This window comes from Anomaloglossus baeobatrachus, chromosome 8 (genome assembly GCF_048569485.1).
Source record: "Anomaloglossus baeobatrachus isolate aAnoBae1 chromosome 8, aAnoBae1.hap1, whole genome shotgun sequence".
NCBI lineage: Eukaryota > Metazoa > Chordata > Amphibia > Anura > Aromobatidae > Anomaloglossus > Anomaloglossus baeobatrachus.
In genome coordinates this window covers 251080920-251106831 of record NC_134360.1, presented here as the reverse complement: position 1 = coordinate 251106831, position 25912 = coordinate 251080920, and the positions used below count along the sequence as shown (strand labels likewise).

The following is a 25912-nucleotide window of genomic DNA, read 5'->3' as shown; positions in this document are numbered from 1 at the left end:
GAAATGTTGATATGGTGTCGGGCAGCAATAGGCCTCAAGGGTCAGGATTACAATGCCTTGGTAGAACCGGTGTATTCAGACAGTAGGCCTGGAGTCCTGATAGCCAGAGGGGTAGCAGACGTTCGCAAGGGGAGAGTGCCCATCCGTGTCCTGAATTGTGGGGAGGAGGAAGCCAAATTGCCCCGGTACGCCACTGTAGCAAAACTGTACACTGTCAGCAACAATACCATCAAAGCAGTGGAACCCTTGATCCCGTCCGACCAGGCGGAAGACAATGGCTCCAAGGGGCAGCTGGAAGACTGGTGCCAAAAATTACATGTGGGCACCGACTCCACCCCCTCACACCAAAAGCATGGGGTTTACCGGGTGGCACAGGAGTACGAGTGGGTCTTCAGCAAACACCCCCTAGATTTTGGGCAGGTAAAAGGGGTTAAACATCAAATCCCCACGGGTGATCATCATCCCATTAAAGAGAGATACCGCCCTGTACCCCCCCGCACAGTATCAGCGTGCCAAAGAAATGCTACGGGAAATGAAGGAGGCTGGGGTTATCAGAGATAGTTGTAGCCCCTGGGCAGCTCCACTAGTGCTCGTAAAGAAAAAAGATGGTACAATGAGAATGTGCGTAGATTACAGACAAATTAACCGCATTACACATAAAGATGCTTATCCACAACCCAGAATAGAGGAGTCACTAACAGCCTTAAAGTCAGCTAACTATTTCTCCACCTTGGATCTCACCAGTGGGTATTGGCAGGTTCCCGTGGCAGAGGCGGACAAGGAGAAGACTGCATTCACGACACCAATGGGCCTCTGCGAGTTCAACTGTAGGCCATTCGGGCTCTGCAACGCCCCAGGGACATTCCAAAGGTTGATGGAGTGCTGCTTGGGCCACCACAACTTTGAAACCGTGCTGTTGTACCTGGATGACGTCATAGTCTACTCCAAGACTTATGAAGACCACCTGAGGCACTTAGCAGAAGTGTTTGAATCCTTGTCGAAATATGGCCTGAAGATAAAGCCGTCCAAATGTCACCTCTTGAAGCCAAAGGTACAGTACCTGGGTCATGTGGTCAGCGCAGAAGGTGTGGCACCTGATCCGGAGAAAGTCACCGTAATCAAGGACTGGCCAAGACCCACCACGGTAAAGGAGGTGTGGCAGTTCCTTGGGCTGGTGGGCTACTACCGAAGGTTCATTGATGGTTTCACAAAGATAGCAGCGCCCCTTCAAGATCTCCTGGTGGGCCAGCCAAAGCAGGCTAAGAAGCAGAGCCCTCCATTTGAATGGAGCAGCCAAATAGAAACATCCTTTGTCCGGCTGAAAGGGGCTCTCACGGGAGAAGAAATTCTGGCCTACCCTGACTACAGCCAGCCGTTTGTACTGTATACAGACGCCAGCAACGTGGGACTGGGAGCAGTTCTGTCCCAGGTGCAGGGAGGCAGAGAGAAGGTGATAGCTTACGCCAGTAGGAAGCTTCGGCCCACAGAAAGGAATCCAGAAAACTACAGTTCCTTCAAGCTGGAGTTCCTTGCTATTGTTTGGGCAGTGACTGAACGCTTCAAGCACTATCTGGCATCGGCCAAGTTCACCATCTTCACAGACAACAATCCGTTGACACATCTGGCAACAGCCAAGTTAGGTGCGTTGGAACAGCGATGGATGGCCCGGCTGTCTAACTTTGACTTTACCATCAAGTACCGGGCTGGCAAGAAGAATAACAATGCTGATGCGCTGTCCAGAATGCCTCACTTACCCGAGTCTGGAGAAGACCTGGATGAACTCGAAGAGATAGAGTTACCGGCTTTCCATCACCAAGGTGTTTCCCAGTGTGAGCATGCTGTAGGAGGGAAGCGTTCGAGCGAGCACGAGGTCTCGGTCAAACCATTACTCCACCATAATTGGGAAGAGACACAGAACGGTGACCCGGCCGTGCGATTGGTCAAAGAAAAGCTAGCACAAGCTGAGACCCATCTTGGCCCAGATGCTCCAGAAGAAGCCCAGCAGCTGTGGAAGGAGAGGGGACGACTGTTCACATACCAAGGCAAGCTCTGCAAGAGATATGTCAACTGGCGAACGAATGAACTCGTCTGGCAGATAGTGGTCCCACAGAGGGATGCTCCAATGGTCCTAGCAGCTTATCATGATAACGCAGGACACTTCGGGTGGAAGAAGTTGGAGACCCTACTCCGTGATCGGTTCTACTGGGTGCACATGAGAAAGACAGTCGAGAAGTGGTGCCGAGACTGTGGTCCGTGTAATCTGAGGCGGAAAGATGATGCCAGCCAGAGGTCTCCCCTACAGCCAATTGTCACGAAGCAGCCCCTGGAGTTGGTGGCCCTGGACCACATGAAGTTAACACCAAGCCGGTCAGGCTATGTGTACGCCCTCACCATTGTGGACCATTACTCTCTTTTCCTGGTAGTAGTGCCCGTGAAGGACCAGACAGCCAGAACAGTCGCTAGAGCATTTCAGGCATACTTTTGTCGACCTCACGGTTACCCTGAGAGGGTACTGACTGATCAAGGTCCTGCATTCGAGGCAGAAGTGTTCCAAGAGTTCTGTAACATGTACGGTTGTAAGAAAATCAGAACCACACCGTACCACCCCCAAACCAATGGATTGTGCGAGAAGATGAACCACGTGGTTATTGATATGCTCAAGACTCTACCTCTGGAAGAAAGAAACCAATGGCCAGAGAAGTTACCAGATCTGGTAGACCTGTACAACCATATCCCAGTAAATTCGACCAACTGCAGCCCTGCTTACCTGATGCGAGCAAGACCTGGCAAGTTACCTGTAGACTTTGAGATGGGGACTGTGTCACCTGAAGCAGTTCAGGAGATAGAAGATTGGGATACAGAGCGACAACAGCAGTACCGCAAGGTCCAGGAATGCGTAGAAAGGAGCCTGTCTCAAGCAAGAACGAGACAAGAGCAGCATTACAATCAAACAGCTCCAGCAACTCCCTTAGCACCTGGAGAACAGGTCCTCAAGAAAAAGCGGAGGGCGCATAAATTAGATGATCAGTGGGAGAATGAACCCTACACCATTATCCCCTCCAACTTTGACAATAGTAAGGTATGCCTCATAAGCAAGGATGAAGGCAAGACCTATCAAGCAGTTTCTCGAGACCACCTGAAAGCATGCCCCGAACGGTGCAGAATCCAAAAAGAAGTAGAAGAAGTACAAGAAAGTCCCCAAAGTCCAGAAAAAGAGGAAGAGATGATCCAAACAATCCTTGGAAAATTCCCCAAAACTTGGACCCAAATAAACAATGCCATAGTGGTACCAGTGTTGACGTTCCCGCAGTTGGTCGAGCCAGAAACAGAAGAGGTTCCAGATCCACCTAAAGAACCGTCCGCTCCAACACGAGATGACATGCCAGCAGTGGAACAGGAGAATCAACCCCCTGTCAGTGGTGAACCTGTCATACCCTTGGCGACTCTTAGACCACATAGGCAATCATCACGCTTACCTATCGGGGTTAGGCCTACCTGTAGTGCTGAGGTAGAAGACACACCAAGTAGTCAGGGACAAACACCAGAGCTACGCAGGTCTCAACGCAGCACTCGGGGACAGCCCCCTCCAAGGTATAGAGAGTAAAAAGAAAGAGTACTTATTAGAATGTAAATAGTTATGTGAAATGTCTGTAATGTTGTGTACAAAATGTTTTTCTTTTTTGATTGAGAAAAAGGACAATTGGGCCACTGGACTATGGGTGGCCAACACCTAGCTGTACATAGTTAGCACCAGTGTGCTCAGCACCCCTGAAGAAAAACCCGTCCAGCGTGCATAGAGTGGGGTCATCAACTATTGGCGCTACTTTGGATTGCTGCTCGAGGGGGGAGGTCCGCCGCCTCCTCCTACCGGTGCCTTCCCCCATGTCACCCATAATAGGCGATCCGGATTTCCGTCCTGGCCTCTCGGACACGGTCTTTCGGAATTGGGTTCTGGAGGGGAGATTCAGAGCCTGTCACTTGGGGGGAGAGGGAGGTTGGCCTTCTCTGTCAGCTATTAGGGGTCTCCTGCCTCCTGATCTGATGGGGGAATGGAGGGCTATGCAGTTAAGGCACTTCTTGAGTTCCCTTCCTTGCTTCACTCGGTACGCCGGGCCGTTTACGAGTTTCGAGAAGTTGTGTCTGGGGGAGGGGGCCGTTCGGCATTCACTCTCTCTGACGTACGACTGGTTATCGGATGCTGGGAATCAGCCCACTCCGGACTACTTACTGAAGTGCGCTATCTGACTCGCAAAGAAAGAATATTCTAATGTTGGCGCACAAAACATCGATCAGTTCCAGGCAGCTGGAGGCCAATTTCAAACTTTTGTCTAGATGGTACAGAGTACCGTCCAGACTCCATAGGATGTTCCCCTCCGCGGACCCCAGTTGCTGGAGATGTGGCTCAGGAGAGGGAGATTATGTGCATATCTTCTGGTCTTGTCCTTCACTACAGCGGTTCTGGTCGGAGGTGGGGGAGGTCATGAGACTGGTGATCGACACGAAGGTTACACTGGGCCCGGAATTGTTTTTTCTACAGCTATCGGAACTTCCGGCACCTAAGTACAAGCGTTCCTTGTTGAGATTTCTGGTCATGGCTGCCAGGTCCTGTATACCGCTTGGCTGGAAGTCCACTACCCCCCCCACACTGACACAGTGGGTATCTAAAGTGACCGATCTTATGTACATGGAGGACCTGACATCTTCTATCAATGACCGACAGGACGAGTTCTATAGGACTTGGTTTCCTTGGTTAGAGTTCACCCACTCGGCGGACTACACTAGACTGCTTTCCGTTCCGCGGCAGTTGTGAGTCCTCGGAGAAACACTACCCCCCCCCTCTCCCGCCCCCTTTCCCCTCCTTTCTTCCCTCTCTACATCTCTTTTGCTATTTCTTTCTTTCCTTTTCTCGCTTCAAGCTTTCTCCTGACTCTTCTATTCTTGGTCTGCTGTGAATTTTCTCTTCTTTTGGTTTGGTTGGGTTATAAATTGTTTAAACTGGGTCAGACTCGAACAGGTACGGGGTCGAAGGTGGTATCGGGGCATAGACTGATACTATGGATGTCATTGTTAATGATATTACTTGCCTTTATGTCATTTGCTATTTTGTTTGGAGCAGGAGACTCCCTGTACTGTTGTGAGTTTGGCTTTCAAAATAAAGAATTTAAAAAAAAAAAAAAAGAGTGGGGTCATCAATGCTCTGACGCACGCCCAGAGCCTACGTTGGGGGTTTTATCGCGGCGGGTCCCCCATGGAGCAGTGTAATGGACACCCGGCTGGGAGCCACACTGGACTCTTAAAGTTGTTTAAGGTTGTAACATGTATGTCTTGTTTTGTTTTCTACAGTCCGGGAGTACTGAATTCAACTAAGGGGGAGTGTGGCGCCCCAGGACCTGGTCGCCACAACAGCATTGCCCTTCCAAAGGGTTAATGCTGAGCCTGGAGGTAATGGGGAGGTCCATTGGCCAGCAAGTTTAACATCCACCGCAGTTCTCCCTCCGGCCAGCAGAGGGAGCTCTGAACCTGGAATTCCAGGGAGCCTTCCTCAAGTCTGACCTGAGGGAGGAAGTAGTGTTCAGTCTGTAGAGAGAAGTGACAATGAACAGACGTAGAGTGTGCTGTCCTGTGGATCTGGGGCCTAGAGCTAGAGTAGCTTGGCCCAGAGAAGCAGGAGTAGCAGAGAGGCAGAGAAGAGACTCGGACATCGGAGTCTGTGGCCACCAGGGCTTAACATACTCCCTGGTAGCCGAATCCGAAGGGCAGGAGAGCTGCAAGCACCTGGCCTGGCCCATAAACAGCCCGAAGGTACAGCTGCAGCATCAGGGCCCGGTGTGGACTCCAGCAGAGAAGCACCAGAGAGGGCCTACGCAGCCTGCTACAGAGGGAAAGGGACGTACCATCAGTCCCAGCAGCAAAGAGGGCCATTGCTGGATTCAGAGAAGCAGGGTCCTATCATAACAAAGAAAAGCACAGGAGTAGGCCTCATACTCAGCTGGCCAGAAAGATCCCCCCCAAGTACTTCCAGGCCGACCGGGTCCCCATCACCACCTGTAACGGTCTCCCAGGACTGGACTGTTCCCAAAGTAAAAGAGGAAAAGGTAAAGAGACTGTTGTTTGTGCCTGGTTCTTTCATTGCCTGTCGGCCCTGCACCGTGTTAGCCACACAACACCATAGACTTTCACGAGCACTAACAGTGTCCCCGGGGCTCCGCTCCACTTGTGGGGAGCAGTACCACCATTGCTGCTATATCATCACCCCGGAGGCCTCCCACAGCAGCGGCGGCTTAATAGCCGCAGACCACAGGTGGCGTCACGAACACAAACTGTATTCATCAAGCCACATACTCTACTGACACCCACCAGGGCCACGGAGCCGGGCCCAGCCACCACTGACTACCACCGGACTAGTCTGGCCCGGCACCGGGTGTCCCATAGCCCTGGGGTGGGCGAGTCATATCCTGCTCTCTATTCACATGTGCTGCTCTCTGTTCACGTATCCTGCTCTCTATTCACATGTGCTGCTCTCTGTTCACGTATCCTGCTCTCTATTCACATGTGCTGCTCTCTGTTCACGTATCCTGCTCTCTATTCACATGTGCTGCTCTCTGTTCACGTATCCTGCTCTCTATTCACATGTGCTGCTCTCTGTTCACGTGTTGTGCTCTCTATTCACATGTGCTGCTCTCCTTTCACACTTGCTCAGCCAACTCCTATAGATGTGAATGGAATGAGTCCCATTCATGCACAGCCTCCTGTTCATTTAATTTGCAGGGCAGCAGTCAACGAGTGTCTCACTAGAGATGATAGAGGTCTTGGGACTTATAGTCCTAGAGGTAAATATGGGGGGTCCTAGAGGTGGGATCAGACATCCTGGCCATTAAGATTTACGGCTGAATTCAGATGCCCATGTTTAATGGTCAGTATAAGGACTGCAATGCCTGAACAATACTGTGCAAAAGTTTAGGGCAGGTGTAGGAAAATACTGCAAAGTAAGAATGTTTTAAAAAAAAGTTTATTTTTATCAGTGAATAAAATGGAAAGTGAATGAACAAAACAGAAATGTAACTCACAGCAATATTTGATGACTGCACAATGCCTTCAAAACAGGAATTTTGCAGGTAAGTTTTTCCAAATATCTTGGAGACCTGACCCCAGATCTTCTCTGTATTAAACTTGTGCAAATCCTTCTTTCTCTTCAGGTGATCCCAGATAGACTGGATGATGATGAGATCCAGTATCACGGATGTGTCACGGTTGACAGACAACTCTATGGTGTCCGGCTGCACAAACTGCTCTTTGATATTCCATTCTTTCCTCTATGGTGTGAATGGAGTTTTGTGTGTCTTCATTGTTAGGGTTTATTTTTCCCCTTTAGGACCCTGTAGAGATGTTTTCCTTTCAGCTGCTACTCATTATCCCTTACCCTCTGTGTCTTTATATACCTGCATTTCTCCTTGGTATGTTGCTGGTGATGGTTAGTTTCCATACCGTCCTGATTGCAAGTAGCTGGCTTGTAATAATGTAGAAAAAAGTTGTTGTATGTTGCTGTTCCTCTCCCTAAGTCGTCTTAAGAATTATAGAATGGTAGGGTTGGAAGTGACCTCAAAGGCCATCGGGTCCAACCCCCTGCGAGTGCAGGTTTTCTTAAATCATCCCAGCTATATGTTTACTCAGCTTCCTGTTGAAGATTTCCATTAATGGAGAGCTCACCACCTCCCGTGGTCACCTGTTCCACTCCCTGACTGCCCTCAATGTCAGAAAGTTTTTCCTAATGTCTAATCTGAATCTCCTTCCTTTGAGTTTCATCCCATTGCTTCTTGTACTTCCTTGTGCTAATGACAATAAGGTAGTTCCCTGTGGTTTCCTGTCAGATATTTGTAGACCGCTATTAAGTCTCCTCTCAGTCCTCTTTTTTGTAAACTAAACATCCCTAGTTCTTTTAGATGGTCTTCTTGGACATGGTTTGCAGACCGTCTACCATTTTAGTTGCTCTTCTCTGGACTTGCTCCAATATATCAATGTCTTTCTTGAATTGCGGCCCCCAGAACTGTACCCAGTATTCCAGGTGGGGTCTGACCAGGGCAGAGTATGAGGGAATAATTACCTCTCGTGATCTAGACTCAATACTTATCTTGATACATCCCAGAATTTTGTTTGCCTTTTTAACTGCAGCACCCCACTGTTGGCTATTGTTGAATTTGGGAGATAAGTTGTTTGTTTGCTTTCCTCTGTTTTTTCCCTGTGTATTCTTCAGGACCTAGGGGTACTTCTCACATAGCGAAATCGCTGCTGAGTCACAGGTTTTGGGACGTACCAGTGACCTCATCAGCGATCTCGCTGTGTGTGACACTAAGCAGCGACCTGGCCCGTGTTGTGAAATCGCTGATTGTTACACACTGTTCTGGTTCATTTTTTGCTCGTTGGTCTCCCGCTGTGAAGCACACATCGGCGTGTTTGACGGCAGGAGACCAACGAGCACCGACTCTGTGTAAGCAGCATATGCTGCTAAACAGGGTAAATATCGGGTGACTAAGCAAAGCACTTTGCTTGGTTACCCGATATTTACCCTGGTTACCAGCGTATACCGCTTAGCGTTGGCTAGCTGCACACGTAGCCAGGGTAAATATCGGGTAACCAAGCAAAGCGCTTTGCTTAGTTACCCATTATTTACCCTGGTTACGAAGCACAGAGTCGCTGGTGGCTGGTCGCTGGTCACTGGTGAGATCTGCCTGATTGACAGCTCACCAGCGACCATGTAGCGACGCACCAGCGATCCTGACCCGGTCGTAACGTGGTCGGAATCACTGGTACATTGTTTAGTGAGACGGTACCCTTAGTGAGGTTGACTACTGCTAATCCCGACCGTTAATTCCCTGGAGCCCAATTAAGGGTCATCAAGGGCCAAGTATCCTGCTTGGTGCATAGGTGCGGAAACTTTCTAGGGATGTCAAGGGATCCAAGGGCCAGCAGAAGCTTTTACCTGGGCTCACCATCTCCCCCTCCTATATACAGGGTTTCCCTCTTCCCTCTCCTCCCTTTTTCGTCTTTTGCTCGGTATTTCCCCAGATCTGGCATGACATCCGGGCTCTGTAGAGGCCGGATCATCACATCCAGGACTCGTTGTTCTTCTTACACTATTGTTCTTGATGACTTTTTCAATTTTATATCCATGACAAGAAGAAGTAGTATGAGATAGTAGGAGCTGAGATCGCTATAGTCTACCTGTGGGTCTTCAGACGGTCCGTACGCCAATACCTAAATTTTTCGTCTACCTGCATTGAAATGTTCACTATTGATCAAGAACCTTTTGATCCAATGAGTATTCTCCTTTGTCCATCGATGGTTGGTTCTTAGAGGGTTAATCCACTTTCTTTGTTCAACTTTTGGGTCTTTGTTTGCGATAGAATGGCCGGCGTGTGAGTGTAATTTACATTTCATATGAGGAAATGTGATGCACTTTTTGTTTTTTTATATACTTTTGCTTATTTCATGGTGACTAATTGCCAATTACTATGGTAATGCTATAATTCGGCGCGTGTGAGGTCTAGGAATGAGAAATGATAGGTAACTTCTCCGCTCCGATTTCTATGGCAACAAAACTTCATTGTCATCAAATAGCAGTTACAATATATAGAGGAAGGGCCCAGTAATTATAGATTTATCTGGCCATAAACATAAATAAGCGCGCGGCATCCGTCCAGAGGTCTTCTCCTGTTTATTTGCACCGGGCCGGGCCGCTACAGCGCGGTGACAGCCTCTAATCAGACAAAATGTTTACTATAAAAATAAAAGATGGGGTATGAATCTCCACAAACACAGGCGATGCTCCGCAGAACACACTTTATGGTCGCCATGAACCATGGTCTTCCAGCTCCAAGACACCACTTAACTGGCAAATGAAAAAATATCACTAGATATATTACAGCAATGCGTCAAGTGACACTCCGAATGTACAGCTCTCATGGTGAGTACGAGACGGAAAATAATGAAAAAAAAATCCATGAAAAAGTCGCTGACATATTTCGCTTGATGGATGAAAGAGATTATTGGGCCTATTTATAAAGAAAACGCTCCGTGGTTTACTTAAATATTAAAATGTGGCCGAGCGCGTTCTGACGGGTATTAGAAAGTTAAATCAATGCGGATATTCTGTTACTGCCGGATTAGAAAATACTGTTATAATGATGGCGGCTCAAGCTATAATATTATTATTATTTTTATTATTTATTTGTAGAGCACCATTCCATAAAATACCGGCATAAAGGATGGCGATATTGTTGGTTGTGGTATAGCAGTATTTTAAATATGGTAAATCATATTTAGAATTATTAATATTTTGGAAACCTAAATAGAAAATGCAGCATGAAAGCTGAAATTTATCATTTCCAATTGACTCCGAATTAACCCAAAATAAAACATAACCAAAACTTTAACTGAAAGGGAACCTGTCGGGCGATTTATGCTGCCCAAACTAAGAGACCATAAATGCAGCTTGGTTGCATGATTGCAGCCAGGCATATTATTCTCCAAAAGGCTGTATACCTTGAAGATCTGGCTGGTGATCATTGCCGGAAATTAGACTAGTCCAGCGCCGCGCCTGGCCACCTCTTCCCAGCGCTGCTGCAGCTGATTGACAAGTCTCTTACTCTAGGCAAATGAGGGAGAAACCTGTCAATCAGCTACAACAGCACTGAGAAGAACCAGCCAGGAACTATAGCTGCAGACCAGACTAAAGATCTGCTCAGGATCATAGCCGGAGGTAAGACTAGTCCGGCACCGGCCCCAGCTGAATCTTCCCACTGCTTCTGCAGCTGATTGATAGGTCACTTTCTCTAGACAATTGAGGGAGACACCTGTCAATCAGATGCAGCAGCGCTGAGAAGAACCAGCCAGGGACTAAAGCTAAAGACTAGACTAGTTTGGCGACGCCCCCGTCCAGCTCATCCCAGCACTTCTGCAGGTGATTGACAGGTCTCTTGCTCTAGGAAATGAGGGAGAGACCTGTCAATCAGTTGCAGCAGTGCTGAGAAGAACCAGCCAGGACTATACCTGTAGACAAGACTCAAAAATCTGGCTGGGGAACATAACTGGACAAGATTAGTCCATTACCAGCCCTGGCTGACTCTTCCCAGCGCTGCTGCAGCTGATTGACAGGTCTCTGAGCAAATGTGGGAGAGACCTGTCAATCAGGTGCAGCAGCTCTAAGACGACCCAGCCAGGGACTATGGCTGCAAACCAAAGTGAAGATCTGGCCGGGGATCATAACCATACATAAGACTAGTCCAGCATCGGCCCTGGCTGGCTCTTCCCAGTGCTGCTGCATCTGATTGACAGGTCAGTTCTTCTAGGAAAATGAGGGAAGTACCTGCCAATCAGTTTAATCAGCGATGAGAAGAACCAGCCAGGGACTATGGCTGCAAACCAAACTGAAGATCTGGCCGGGGATCATAACCATACATAAGACAAGTCCAGCATCGGCCCTGGCTGGCTCTTCCCAGTGCTGCTGCAGCTGATTTCCAGGTCAGTTCTTCTAGGAAAATGAGGGAAGTACCTGCCAATCAGTTTAATCAGCGATGAGAAGAACCAGCCACGAACTATAGCAGCAGACGAGACCGAAGACCTGGCTGGGTATCATAACCGGAGATAAGAGTAGTCCGGCACCGTCCCCGGCTGGCTGTTCCCATCGCTTCTGCAGCTGATTGACAGGTCTCTTTGTCTAGGCAAATGAGGGAGAGACTTGTTAATCAGCTGCAGCAACGCTGAGAAGAACCATCCAGGGGCTATAGCTGCAGACCAGACTGTAGATCTGGCCAGGATCATAACCGGAGATAAGACTAGTCCGGCCCCTGACGGCTTTTCCCAGCTCTGCTGCAGCTGGTTGACAGATCTTTTCTTCTTGTGCATATAGGGAGAGACCTGTCAATCAGATGCAGCAATGCTAAGGGGGGTGCAGGTTAGTCCTGTCTCTGCTTATTCAGCAACTGGAGTCTACGCTGGTCTCCGGCTATGGTCCACGGCTGGATCTTCTAAGTATATCTGTCATTTCAGAGAATAATGTACAAGGTAGAAATATACATGGGCCGCAAAGATCCTGGGTGGTGTGAGTCGCTTAAAAAAGAAAAACAAAATGTTCAAATATGAATAATCAAGATATTCTCATAATTAGTATGGGTCCTGCACCTTGAAGGTGTCAACCCTGTTGTTGACTACCAACACACAGCAAAGCAATAAGGAAGACAAGCAACACAACCACTTCTACGCACCATGTAGTGCATTGTGTGGAGTACATGAATGTAAAGTGTGCTATGTTAGATGGCGCCATTAGAAAGCTAAACAAACAAAAAAAGGATTTAGTTAAATCTATCAGATATCTTATGTTGGCAAAAATAATACAAAAACCTTTTCCACGGATACATAATTTTGTAACTGACAGTCAGTTATTTTTTGCAATAGAGAAAGTTAACCGTCCGGCCAGAGGAAGGAATTGGCAGCTTTACCGAGAGACGCATATTAAAGTTAAATACCGAAAAAACCAATGGGATGAATTTTAAATATGATTTATCAAATATTTATTAATTGGAAAAATTGTATTATACATGAGCTTTACATTGCTGTTATCTTAGCTTTTCACATTTGCAATATTACACCAATTGTTTTGTTGCCTCATTTGCATATGTAGGTGTTAATCGCTGTGACATTAGTTATATTATATAATAAATAAATATATATAGTAACAGATTACAGATATGTAACTGAACAGTTAAATTCTGCTCTCTTCTGATTGGATATTACATTATTTAAATAAAATACTCACAATTTTGCATCTGAACTATAACTTTGGGCGCTTTGCACACCGGTGCCTCTTGGGGAACATATTTTATTCTTATTAATGGATTTTCAATAAAAAAGAGAATGGTTTATTGAAGATAAATGGATTTGCCCTTTTCCTTCCTATTCAGTAGTTTTTCAGTAGTTTGTTTCTCTATAGTTGTTTGCATTCGGTGTATTTTGGACTGGCCTCAACCTAAAACTGAAATCTAAGTCTGTTATGAGCAGGTGCAGATTTGCACCAAAATTTGTGATATTTTCAAGCACAAATTTTCAACAATTTGTCTAAAAGTTGATCACATCCCTTTACATTATATCTAGCTTTTTAACTTTAGGTAAGCCTGATGCAAAAGAAGAAAAATGTGCCCAAATTGAAAGGTTTTTTTACAGTTTGGATTTTTTTTACACCAAAAACTAGTACAACCTGATAAATGAATGAGGGGCAAAACGCTAACTCATCAGCAATATTCTAGCTGTTAAATTATATTAGCTCAAGCGGGCTTTACATGCTGCGATATCGTTAATGAATTATCGTCGGGGTCACGTCGTTAGTGACGCACATCCGGCGTCATTAACGATATCGCAGCGTGTGACACTTATGTGCGATCTAAAACAATCGCAAAAGTGGCAAAAATCGTTTGCCGCGGAGAGGTCGTCCTAAAACAAAAAATCGTTTTCTTCTAATTAGCGATGTTGTTCCTCGTTCCTGCGGCAGCGCACACCGCTATGTGTGACACCGCAGGAGCGAGGAACATCTCCTTACCTGCATCCACCGGCAATGAGGAAGGAAGGAGGTGGGCGGGATGTTACGTCCCGCTCATCTCCGCCCCTCCTCTTCTATTGGACGGCTGCCGTGTGACGTCACACGACCTGTCCCCTTAGAAAGGAGGCGGATCGCCGGCCAGAGTGACGTCGCAGGACAGGTAAGTGCGTGTGATGGGGGTAAGCGAGATTGTGCGCGACGAGCAGCGATTTTCCCATGTCGCACAACCAACGGGGGCAGGTATGATCGCTTGCGATCTCGCTAGCGAGATTGCACCGTGTAAAGCCCGCTTTAGGCTTCGTGCCCATGATCAGTGTTTGCAGCGTTTTGGAAGTAGCGTGTTTTCGCTGCATCCAAACCGGTGCATTGTACAGTATAAGCACAGTGGATGAAATTTATAGAAATCTCATGCCCACTGTATGTGCGCGGCCTGCAGCAAAAACTGATCTTTGGTGCGACTTTCTGAACTGCAATCATGTCAATTCTTTCCTGCAGAGTTGCAAGCGTCCTCCATAGAGAGAACAGAAGCGAGAGACCGCAGTGCCCCGAACCCTGATCGAGGGCATGGGCAGCTGCGGTCTCCTGTGTTCTCCTCCTCTGGAGACTCATGGCCTCGCAGGTTTTACAGCTTCTCTGACACTATTTGTATGTGGAAAATGTCCAGTGTATCTCATGAGATGGTTTTTCACATGTATTTCCTCTGCCTCCTGCTTGTAACAGCTCACAGGGAGAAACCTGTCACAAGCAGGGTAGAGGCGCTTCACTTAAAATACATTCTGAACTATCGACCTGTACACTGTTTTCATACAGCATATAAAATGCTCTCTGCTCCAGCGGCACGGCCATCCATTTCCAATGATTACACTCTACATTTGTATTGCAATATGTGACAATGTAGGAATTATGATACTAGAGAAACGTGCACTCACATGCCGCTATGTCTTCTTACAGGTGTTCGCTAATGGGGTTTGATCTTAACAGACACTGGCAGGACCCATCTCCATGGGCTCATCCTACTTTGTATGGAGTGAAGCAGCTGATCTTAGAGATGCACAATAGTCAGGTAAGCTCTACAGTAACAAGTATGGTGCTTATACATGTATCTATACCTAGATAGTGGTGAGTATCAAAAAGTTGAATTTAAAAAATTGAATATTAGAGATGAGGAAATTGATTTGTTATAAATTTCATCAAAATATAGAAGTTTTGGAACATCTTTAATTTTAGGAATTTGGTGCCATTTTACTGATTTATTTTTAGGGCCATTAAAAAAAGAAAATTATGTATTACATTTTTTTAAACCTGCCCATCACCTGTCCTTGTGCTGTCACATCTTTGGTCCTGTTTCTTCCTTAGGACTTTTCCAGTGCTGAGCCTTATGATTGGCCTAGTGGGGTCACATGCAGGGTGATGAACGTCATTAAAGGAACCTGTCAGGTCCGATATGCACCCAGAACCAAGAGTGGTGCTGGGTGCATATTTCTAGTCCCTACCTAACAGTCCCCGCTTATAGTAGTATATATAAAGAGATCTTTAGAAAACGTATTTCTAAAGATCCTTTATCATGTACTTGTGAAGCCAGGGACTAGTCGCAAGGGCATTAGTTCTAAAGGCTAATCTGCCAACTTAGCATGTAAGCATGCCCCTGTAGGAAGAGGAAGGAATGCTGTTATGGGGTGTGCAGACAGGAAGAGGAGGGAATGTGTGTCGCCCAGGGATATGGGGTACTCGGTCCCGGGCCGTGTATATCTGGGGAATGTCACTTTGGTGGCTGTTGCCCGGTTCCGTGGCCTGGGCCCTTTTTGTCAAGGGGAATATTTATAGGGGATCAGAATAATGTTCACATGTGATGCCACTTGCGGTGTTGCAGCTTTGTGGATGGAGCCGCCGCTGCACAATGTTCACTACTGGGGCTGGTGTTAATGGCAGCCTGGATGGTAGGCCCTCCACAGGCAGGGCTGGGCCCCAGAGGGTAGGTGATGTGACGGGTGTCGGAAGAAGGTAGTCCACACAAGACTTCAATGCAACTGGGTTTTTACTCACTTTTGGCTAGTGGTAACTGGTTACCCGAGGCCAGCTACTTTCACCTCCAGGTTCCCTTAGTCTCAGTGCCAGTTTAGTAATCTGGGGCCTTCTTCCCCTGCACCTGTCTCTAGTTTGTGGGTCCCTGTGGTGTAGAGAAACTGTGAGTCCCTGTCTGTTAGTTTTTCCACTTTTGTCCGCCTGACGGTAGCGTGAACCCTGTGGGGTTGGAGTCTCTGGTGCTCTTCCCGGTTCTCCCTTTGCTACTCAGTCTCGGTTTTTTAGGGTTAGCAAGGTTTTGGATGGTCCCCTTTCTGTGCAGGCAACTACCCTCCTGGGCACCAGGTTACTGCTCACTCCACGACAGTCCATTTCTTCACGTCCACCTTCACCCCTTCACTTCTCTCTCTGTCTCTCTGTCCACAGTCCGCCCCTCCCACGTGGTGAACTAGTAGACTGGACTGGCTCCACCTCTAGGCAGCCATCCATTGGTCCGAATCTATCTGGGTACCCTTGTATGGGGGGTTGTTGGGGAAAAACTGGGATTTTGTGAAGTGTTTGTGTGTTACCAGAACTGGGTTTCCGGGTCCCTAGGTGGTAGGCCCTGCATCCCAGTGAGGATGCAGAACCTTGTAGCTCCCTGATGGCAAGAAGAGGAGGGCATGCTGTAATGGGGTGTGCACACAGGAAGAGGAGAACATGCTCTAATGGGGTGTGCACACAGGAAGAGGAGGGCATGCTGTTATGGGGTGTGCAGACAAGAATGAGGAGGACATGCTGTAATGGGGTGTGCACACAGGAAGAGGAGGGCATGCTGTAATGGGGTGTGCACACAGGAAGAGGAGAACATGCTGTTATGGGGTGTGCAGACAGGAAGAGGAGGGCATGCTGTAATGTGGTGTGCACACAGGAAGAGGAGGACATGCTGTAATGGGGTGTGCACACAGGAAGAGGAGGGCATGCTGTTATGGGGTGTGCACACAGGAAGAGGAGGACATGCTGTAATGGGGTGTGCAGACAGGAAGAGGAGGGCATGCTGTAATAGGGTGTGCACACAGGAAGAGGAGGGCATGCTGTAATGGGGTGTGCACACAGGAAGAGGAGAACATGCTGTTATGGGGTGTGCAGACAGGAAGAGGAGGGCATGCTGTAATGGGGTGTGCACACAGGAAGAGGAGGACATGCTGTAATGGGGTGTGCAGACAGGAAGAGGAGGGCATGCTGTAATGGGGTGTGCACACAGGAAGAGGAGAACATGCTGTAATGGGGTGTGCAAACAGGAAGAGGAGGGCATGCTGTAATGGGGTGTGCACACAGGAAGAGGAGGGCATGCTGTAATGGGGTGTGCACACAGGAAGAGGAGGACATGCTGTAATGGGGTGTGCAAACAGGAAGAGGAGGGCATGCTGTAATGGGGTGTGCTGACAGGAAGAGGAGGGCATGCTGTAATGGGGTGTGCAGACAGGAAGAGGAGGGCATGCTGTAATGGGGTGTGCAGACAGGAAGAGGAGGGCATGCTGTTATGGGGTGTGCAGACAGGAAGAGGGGGGCATGCTGTAATGGGGTGTGCAGACAGGAAGAGGGGGGCATGCTGTAATGGGGTGTGCAGACAGGAAGAGGAGGGCACGCTGTAATGGGGTGTGCAGACAGGAAGAGGAGGGCATGCTGTTATGGGGTGTGCAGACAGGAAGAGGGGGGCATGCTGTAATGGGGTGTGCAGACAGGAAGAGGGGGGCATGCTGTAATGGGGTGTGCACACAGGAAGAAGAGGGCATGCTGTAACGAGGTGTGCACACATGAAGAGGAGGACATGCTGTAATGGGGTGTGCAGACAGGCAGAGGAGGGCATGCTGTTATGGGGTGTGTACACAGGAAGAGGAGGGCATGCTGTAATGGGGTGTGAACACAGGAAGAGGAGGGCATGCTGTAATGGGGTGTGCACACAGGAAGAGGAGGGTATTCTGTAATGGGGTGTGCAGATAGGAAGAGGAGGGCATGCTGTAATGGGGTGTGCAGACAGGAAGAGGAGGACATGCTGTAATGAGGTGTGCAGGCAGGAAGAGGGGGGCATGCTGTAATGGGGTATGCAGACAGGAAGAGGAGGGCATGCTGTAATGGGGTGTGCAGACAGGAAGAGGAGGGCATGCTGTAATGGGGTGTGCAGACAGGAAAAGGAGGGCATGCTGTAATGGGGTGTGCAGACAGGAAGAGGAGGGCATGCTGTAATGGGGTGTGCAGACAGGAAAAGGAGGGCATGCTGTAATGGGGTGTTCACACAGGAAGAGGAGGACATGCTGTAATGGGCTTTGCAGACAGGAAGAGGAGGGCATTCTGTAATGGGGTGTGCACACAGGAAGAGAAGGGCATGCTGTAATGGGGTGTGAACACAGGAAGAGGAGGGCATGCTGTAATGGGGTGTGCACACAGGAAGAGGGGGGCATGCTGTAATGGGGTGTTCACACAGGAAGAGGAGGACATGCTGTAATGGGGTGTGCACACAGGAAGAGGAGGGCATGCTGTAATGGGGTGTGCACACAGGAAGAGGAGGACATGCTGTAATGGGGTGTGCACACAGGAAGAGAAGGGCATGCTGTAATGGGGTGTGCAGACAGGAAGAGGAGGACATCCTGTAATGGGGTGTGCACACAGGAAGAGGAGGGCATGCTGTAATGGGGTGTGCACACAGGAAGAGGAGGACATGCTGTAATGGGGTGTGCACACAGGAAGAGAAGGGCATGCTGTTATGGGGTGTGCAGACAGGAAGAGGAGGACATGCTGTAATGGGGTGTGCACACAGGAAGAGGAGGGCATGCTGTAATGGGGTGTGCAGACAGGAAGAGGAGGACATGCTGTAATGGGGTGTGCACACAGGAAGAGGAGGGCATGCTGTAATGGGGTGTGCAGACAGGAAGAGGGGGGCATGCTGTTATGGGGTGTGCAGACAGGAAGAAGAGGGCATGCTGTAATGGGGTGTGCACACAGGAAGAGGAGGGCATGCTGTAATGGGGTGTGCAGACAGGAAGAGGAGGGCATGCTGTAATGGGGTGTGCAGACAGGAAGAGGAGAGCATGCTGTAATGGGGTGTGCAGACAGGAAGAGGAGGGCATGCTGTAATGGGGTGTGCACACAGGAGAGGAGGACATGCTATAATGGGGTGTGCACACAGGAAGAGGAGGGCATGCTGTAATGGGTTGTGCAGACAGGAAGAGGGGGGCATGCTGTTATGGGGTGTGCAGACAGGAAGAGGAGGGCATGCTGTAATGGGGTGTGCACACAGGAAGAGAAGAACATGCTGTAATGGGGTGTGCACACAGGAGAGGAGGACATGCTGTAATGGGGTGTGCACACAGGAAGAGGAGGGCATGCTGTAATGGGGTGTGCAGACAGGAAGAGGGGGGCATGCTGTTATGGGGTGTGCAGACAGGAAGAGGAGGGCATGCTGTAATGGGGTGTGCAGACAGGAAGAGGAGGACATGCTGTAATGGGGTGTGCACACAGGAAGAGGAGGGCATGCTGTAATGGGGTGTGCAGACAGGAAGAGGAGGGCATGCTGTAATGGGGTGTGCAGACAGGAAGAGGAGGGCATGCTGTAATGGGGTGTGCAGACAGGAAGAGGAGGGCATGCTGTTATGGGGTGTGCAGACAGGAAGAGGGGGGCATGCTGTAATGGGGTGTGCAGACAGGAAGAGGGGGGCATGCTGTAATGGGGTGTGCAGACAGGAAGAGGAGGGCACGCTGTAATGGGGTGTGCAGACAGGAAGAGGAGGGCATGCTGTTATGGGGTGTGCAGACAGGAAGAGGGGGGCATGCTGTAATGGGGTGTGCAGACAGGAAGAGGGGGGCATGCTGTAATGGGGTGTGCACACAGGAAGAAGAGGGCATGCTGTAACGAGGTGTGCACACATGAAGAGGAGGACATGCTGTAATGGGGTGTGCAGACAGGCAGAGGAGGGCATGCTGTTATGGGGTGTGTACACAGGAAGAGGAGGGCATGCTGTAATGGGGTGTGAACACAGGAAGAGGAGGGCATGCTGTAATGGGGTGTGCACACAGGAAGAGGAGGGTATTCTGTAATGGGGTGTGCAGATAGGAAGAGGAGGGCATGCTGTAATGGGGTGTGCAGACAGGAAGAGGAGGACATGCTGTAATGAGGTGTGCAGGCAGGAAGAGGGGGGCATGCTGTAATGGGGTATGCAGACAGGAAGAGGAGGGCATGCTGTAATGGGGTGTGCAGACAGGAAGAGGAGGGCATGCTGTAATGGGGTGTGCAGACAGGAAAAGGAGGGCATGCTGTAATGGGGTGTGCAGACAGGAAGAGGAGGGCATGCTGTAATGGGGTGTGCAGACAGGAAAAGGAGGGCATGCTGTAATGGGGTGTTCACACAGGAAGAGGAGGACATGCTGTAATGGGCTTTGCAGACAGGAAGAGGAGGGCATTCTGTAATGGGGTGTGCACACAGGAAGAGAAGGGCATGCTGTAATGGGGTGTGAACACAGGAAGAGGAGGGCATGCTGTAATGGGGTGTGCACACAGGAAGAGGGGGGCATGCTGTAATGGGGTGTTCACACAGGAAGAGGAGGACATGCTGTAATGGGGTGTGCACACAGGAAGAGGAGGGCATGCTGTAATGGGGTGTGCACACAGGAAGAGGAGGACATGCTGTAATGGGGTGTGCACACAGGAAGAGAAGGGCATGCTGTAATGGGGTGTGCAGACAGGAAGAGGAGGACATGCTGTAATGGGGTGTGCACACAGGAAGAGGAGGGCATGCTGTAATGGGGTGTGCACACAGGAAGAGGAGGACATGCTGTAATGGGGTGTGCACACAGGAAGAGAAGGGCATGCTGTTATGGGGTGTGCAGACAGGAAGAGGAGGACATGCTGTAATGGGGTGTGCACACAGGAAGAGGAGGGCATGCTGTAATGGGGTGTGCAGACAGGAAGAGGAGGACATGCTGTAATGGGGTGTGCACACAGGAAGAGGAGGGCATGCTGTAATGGGGTGTGCAGACAGGAAGAGGGGGGCATGCTGTTATGGGGTGTGCAGACAGGAAGAAGAGGGCATGCTGTAATGGGGTGTGCACACAGGAAGAGGAGGGCATGCTGTAATGGGGTGTGCAGACAGGAAGAGGAGGGCATGCTGTAATGGGGTGTGCAGACAGGAAGAGGAGAGCATGCTGTAATGGGGTGTGCAGACAGGAAGAGGAGGGCATGCTGTAATGGGGTGTGCACACAGGAGAGGAGGACATGCTATAATGGGGTGTGCACACAGGAAGAGGAGGGCATGCTGTAATGGGTTGTGCAGACAGGAAGAGGGGGGCATGCTGTTATGGGGTGTGCAGACAGGAAGAGGAGGGCATGCTGTAATGGGGTGTGCACACAGGAAGAGAAGAACATGCTGTAATGGGGTGTGCACACAGGAGAGGAGGACATGCTGTAATGGGGTGTGCACACAGGAAGAGGAGGGCATGCTGTAATGGGGTGTGCAGACAGGAAGAGGGGGGCATGCTGTTATGGGGTGTGCAGACAGGAAGAGGAGGGCATGCTGTAATGGGGTGTGCAGACAGGAAGAGGAGGACATGCTGTAATGGGGTGTGCACACAGGAAGAGGAGGGCATGCTGTAATGGGGTGTGCAGACAGGAAGAGGAGGGCATGCTGTAATGGGGTGTGCAGACAGGAAGAGGAGGACATGCTGTAATGGGGTGTGCAGACAGGAAGAGGAGGACATGCTGTAATGGGGTGTGCACACAGGAAGAGGAGGGCATGCTGTAATGGGGTGTGCAGACAGGAAGAGGAGGGCATGCTGTAATGGGGTGTGCACACAGGAAGAGGGGGGCATGCTGTTATGGGGTGTGCAGACAGGAAGAGGAGGACATGCTGTAATGGGGTGTGCAGACAGGAAGAGGAGGACATGCTGTAATGGGGTGTGCACACAGGAAGAGGAGGGCATGCTGTAATGGGGTGTGCAGACAGGAAGAGGAGGGCATGCTGTAATGGGGTGTGCAGACAGGAAGAGGAGGGCATGCTGTAATGGGGTGTGCACACAGGAAGAGGGGGGCATGCTGTTATGGGGTGTGCAGACAGGAAGAGGAGGACATGCTGTAATGGGGTGTGCACACAGGAAGAGGAGGGCATGCTGTAATGGGGTGTGCACACAGGAAGAGGAGGACATGCTGTAATGGGGTATGCAGACAGGAAGAGGAGGGCATGCTGTAATGGGGTGTGCACACAGGAAGAGGAGGGCATGCTGTAATGGGGTGTGCACACAGGAAGAGGAGGGCATGCTGTTATGGGGTGTGCAGACAGGAAGAGGAGGGCATGCTGTAATGGGGTGTACACACAGGAAGAGGAGGACATGCTGTAATGGGGTGTGCAGACAGGAAGAGGAGGGCATGCTGTAATGGGGTGTGCACACAGGAAGAGGAGGGCATGCTGTAATGGGGTGTGCACACAGGAAGAGGAGGGCATGCTGTTATGGGGTGTGCAGACAGGAAGAGGAGGGCATGCTGTAATGGGGTGTGCACACAGGAAGAGGGGGGCATGCTGTAATGGGGTGTGCACACAGGAAGAGGAGGACATGCTGTAATGGGGTGTGCACACAGGAAGAGGGGGGCATGCTGTAATGGGGTGTGCACACAGGAAGAGGAGGGCATGCTGTAATGGGGTGTGCACACAGGAAGAGGAGGGCATGCTGTAATGGGGTGTGCACACAGGAAGAGGAGGGCATGCTGTAATGGGGTGTGCACACAGGAAGAGGAGGGCATGCTGTAATGGGGTGTGCACACAGGAAGAGGAGGGCATGCTGTAATGGGGTGTGCAGACAGGAAGAGGAGGGCATGCTGTAATGGGGTGTGCACACAGGAAGAGGAGGGCATGCTGTTATGGGGTGTGCAGACAGGAAGAGGAGGGCATGCTGTAATGGGGTGTGCACACAGGAAGAGGGGGGCATGCTGTAATGGGGTGTGCACACAGGAAGAGGAGGGCATGCTGTAATGGGGTGTGCAGACAGGAAGAGGAGGGCATGCTGTAATGGGGTGTGCACACAGGAAGAGGAGGGCATGCTGTTATGGGGTGTGCAGACAGGAAGAGGAGGGCATGCTGTAATGGGGTGTGCACACAGGAAGAGGGGGGCATGCTGTAATGGGGTGTGCACACAGGAAGAGGGGGGCATGCTGTAATGGGGTGTGCACACAGGAAGAGGAGGACATGCTGTAATGGGGTGTGCACACAGGAAGAGGGGGGCATGCTGTAATGGGGTGTGCACACAGGAAGAGGAGGGCATGCTGTAATGGGGTGTGCACACAGGAAGAGGAGGGCATGCTGTAATGGGGTGTGCACACAGGAAGAGGAGGACATGCTGTAATGGGGTGTGCAGACAGGAAGAGGAGGACATGCTGTAATGGGGTGTGCAGACAGGAAGAGGAGGACATGCTGTAATGGGGTGTGCACACAGGAAGAGGAGGGCATGCTGTAATGGGGTGTGCACACAGGAAGAGGAGGGTATGCTTTTGTACAGGTTTTGTGTGAAAGGACAGGTACACTTTAAACTTGGAATCTTCTTTCCTGGAAGTTCCAGTATATTCAGTATCGCTCATTACATCTTTATAGTCATTGGCTGAAGACCATTAAACTGTATCTACACTCCCCTCCGGCATGAAGTACATGAGTGCGCAGAATTGGAAATTACTATAAAAATGGAAATTGCATCAATTCTGGAAGGAACCAAATCCTGAACGTTTCCATTCTGCATATTAATGTTGCAACTTTTTTTTAAACATCTAGAAAAAGAGCTTCTCGTTACTTAAATGAAAATCCTTCGAAATATTTAACATACGGAGCCCTCTGGGCATCTGTTTAAGCTTTGTGGGAGACCGGACTAAAGTTTTTTTATGAGTGTTTGAAATAAAGTTCTATTTAAGCTTTTGAAAGGAGATGGATTCTCTGTAATATTCCCAGAGAGCTTGTGTTCAAGACAAGTTAGGTCTTTGAATCATTAACCAGGCACTGATTGATTGAAACATCATATTTCTTTTGCCGGATGATTTAAATGATGTATGCAGGGTAGAGTCGGTTCTGGTTGAGAGGATTATACCTCTCTGGATTTTAGAAGCTCACTCCCCAGATATTTCAAACATGTATATTTTGGAAAATACTTTATATTATTTTTTTTTTTCCTTTTTTTTTTTTTGCAAATAATTGCCAATTATTTATACTTTGAAGGCACTGAGCGGTTATGCTTTTCAAGACCAAGCATAATATTCCACTATTGGTAATCTCAAGATGCATCCAAATGTTCCCATGGAACTACAAGTATACATTTCATAAGGTATAACTTTTGATGATTTGGCGCAGTATGGTAGGTACCATCCACATGGCGGAGCTGAATGCAGGTATATGGAGCTGTGGCCTTTACCTGGTGTCTCTGTGTGGGGTAACCTGGAAATCCTGACCTCTGTACAAACTCTGTAAGGCCGGTTTCACACATCCGGCTTTTCGCCGGTTTACCGGATCCGGCGCTCTCCCGTACAGACAATACAGTACAGTGACAGCGCTGTAACTTCCGGGTCACATGCGCCGGTCACATGACAGCACGTGACCGGCGCTTGTTGCGCTGTCACTGTACTGTAGTCACTGTATGGGAGAGCGCCGGATCCGGCAAACCGGCGAAAAGCCGGATGTGTGAAACCGGCCTAACAGGGTCCTCACCCAAGGCCGCCATCAGGGCATTACATCCATGACTGGTGTATGGGGCCCGGTGAAGAGGGGGGCCCCGGCCGGGCCTGGGGTAATTACTTAGCTTTATTAGGCCCCCTTTTCACCATGCCCCAGTCAAAGCCACTGCAGAAGGACTTGGAAGTGTCGCTTCTGCCACTACACATCGCTAATTTGCATCGCATGGAAATCAGCCATGTGTGCTGGAGGAAAAATCGGTAAGGCAGAGCAGGGCTCAGCGTGCAGCAGTGTGATGAGCAGGGACACGAAGGTGGCAATGACTCGGCAGCCAGCGGGGACAAGTAATTGCTCTGTGAGCCAAAGACAGTAACATGATGATCGCCGGGCAGATGATGGGGGGGCTTGCTGATGCAATTACCTGCCTTGCTTCAGCTGGATGCGAGACGGAAGGCGTATATGTGCCGCCCCCGTGCCAGCAGCCGCCGCTGCTCGGATCCGGGCCTTCAGTGGTGGTGGCTTGAGGGTCTCCGTTCCCAGGGGTCTCGCAGACACGCTGAATAAATGGGGGGACGTAGATGTACGGACTAGGCCGTAGTAAGTTCGTGACGCCACCAACGGTGTGTGGTGAGGTGGGACACCACCGCTGCTGTTATGGGGCACCCAGTGAGATGTTGTGCAGCAAGTTGTTAACCCCTCCGTGGGCAGGGATGGTGGCCCCGGGACCCGGTGGCTCGGTGCAGGGGATGGCGACCGCAGGGGGTGCTGGTGTACTCACTGTTAGTAAAACACACAAGTTTCTGGTAAACCAAGGTAATGGTGGCCGGTGCCACGGCCAGTTGCGTTTGGGTCCCTCACCCGGCTGATAGTCTCTATCCTTTTCCTGCACTGTTTGTGTAAGGTGGACTTTCCTAGTGTGAAACTCAGGAGCCCGCTCCCGGCTGGATGTGGCCTAAGGAGCTGTGCCCGCAGACGCTGGCCCATGGGATCTATGGGCCCTGGCGGTGACCTCTTATCCCTAATCAGGGGGCTGTTGTCTTCTATGAGGAACTTTGGGTGGAACAGGACCTCTAGTACTGGCCTCAATCGGTTAATTAACCAGTTCTGCTTGGTTTCGGTCCTGGCTTCAGGGTCCGAGTACTTCCCTTTGTGCTCCGGTTTCCGGGTCGGTTCCCCGGGTCGGTACCGGCTGGCTACAACCCTGTCCCGGTCCACCTCGGTTCTGCCGAGCCGTCTTCCCATCTCCTGCTGACGGAGACCACCGTCTGCCTCCTAGCCAGTGGCACCAGGGTTCCTACCCTGGTACCGTTCAACTTGAACTCTCCTGCTGGAGCTACACTTAGCTCCAGCCCACACTCCTCTCCAAACTGAACTTCAGATTAATCTAAACTGATCTGCTGTTTTTCCGCCCCCCCAGCTGTCTGGACCCCTGGGTAGGCATGCACCAACCGCCTGGTCACGCCCACTGTCTATCTTTCCCTAAGGGGGGGTGACTAGGGTTTCTGGTTGGCTGTGTGTTCCCTAAGTGGGGGAACGGTGTAATGCGGGAGCCTAACTGTGACTACCTGGTTTTGCCAGGGCGTCACATATATCCAGCTGAAATGCATCGCGGCTCAGAGAGAACACCACG

At 49.9% G+C, this 25912-nt stretch overlaps 1 protein-coding gene and 1 long non-coding RNA gene across 8 annotated transcripts in view; one reads left to right on the top strand and one right to left on the bottom strand.

Annotated features, from left to right (window-relative positions):
* Nucleotides 1-25912, top strand: part of LOC142249007 (cytosolic carboxypeptidase 6-like) — a 2064630-nt gene that overhangs the window by 1686625 nt on the left and 352093 nt on the right. For all 7 annotated transcript variants that reach the window (XM_075320539.1, XM_075320540.1, XM_075320543.1 and 4 more), the window contains one exon: nt 14540-14651. In XM_075320539.1, coding sequence (XP_075176654.1) covers nt 14540-14651 — 112 coding nt within the window. The remainder of the gene's footprint in view (nt 1-14539; nt 14652-25912) is intronic.
* Nucleotides 1-25912, bottom strand: part of LOC142249008 (uncharacterized) — a 106786-nt gene that overhangs the window by 12463 nt on the left and 68411 nt on the right. The gene's annotated exons all lie outside the window — the stretch shown is intronic.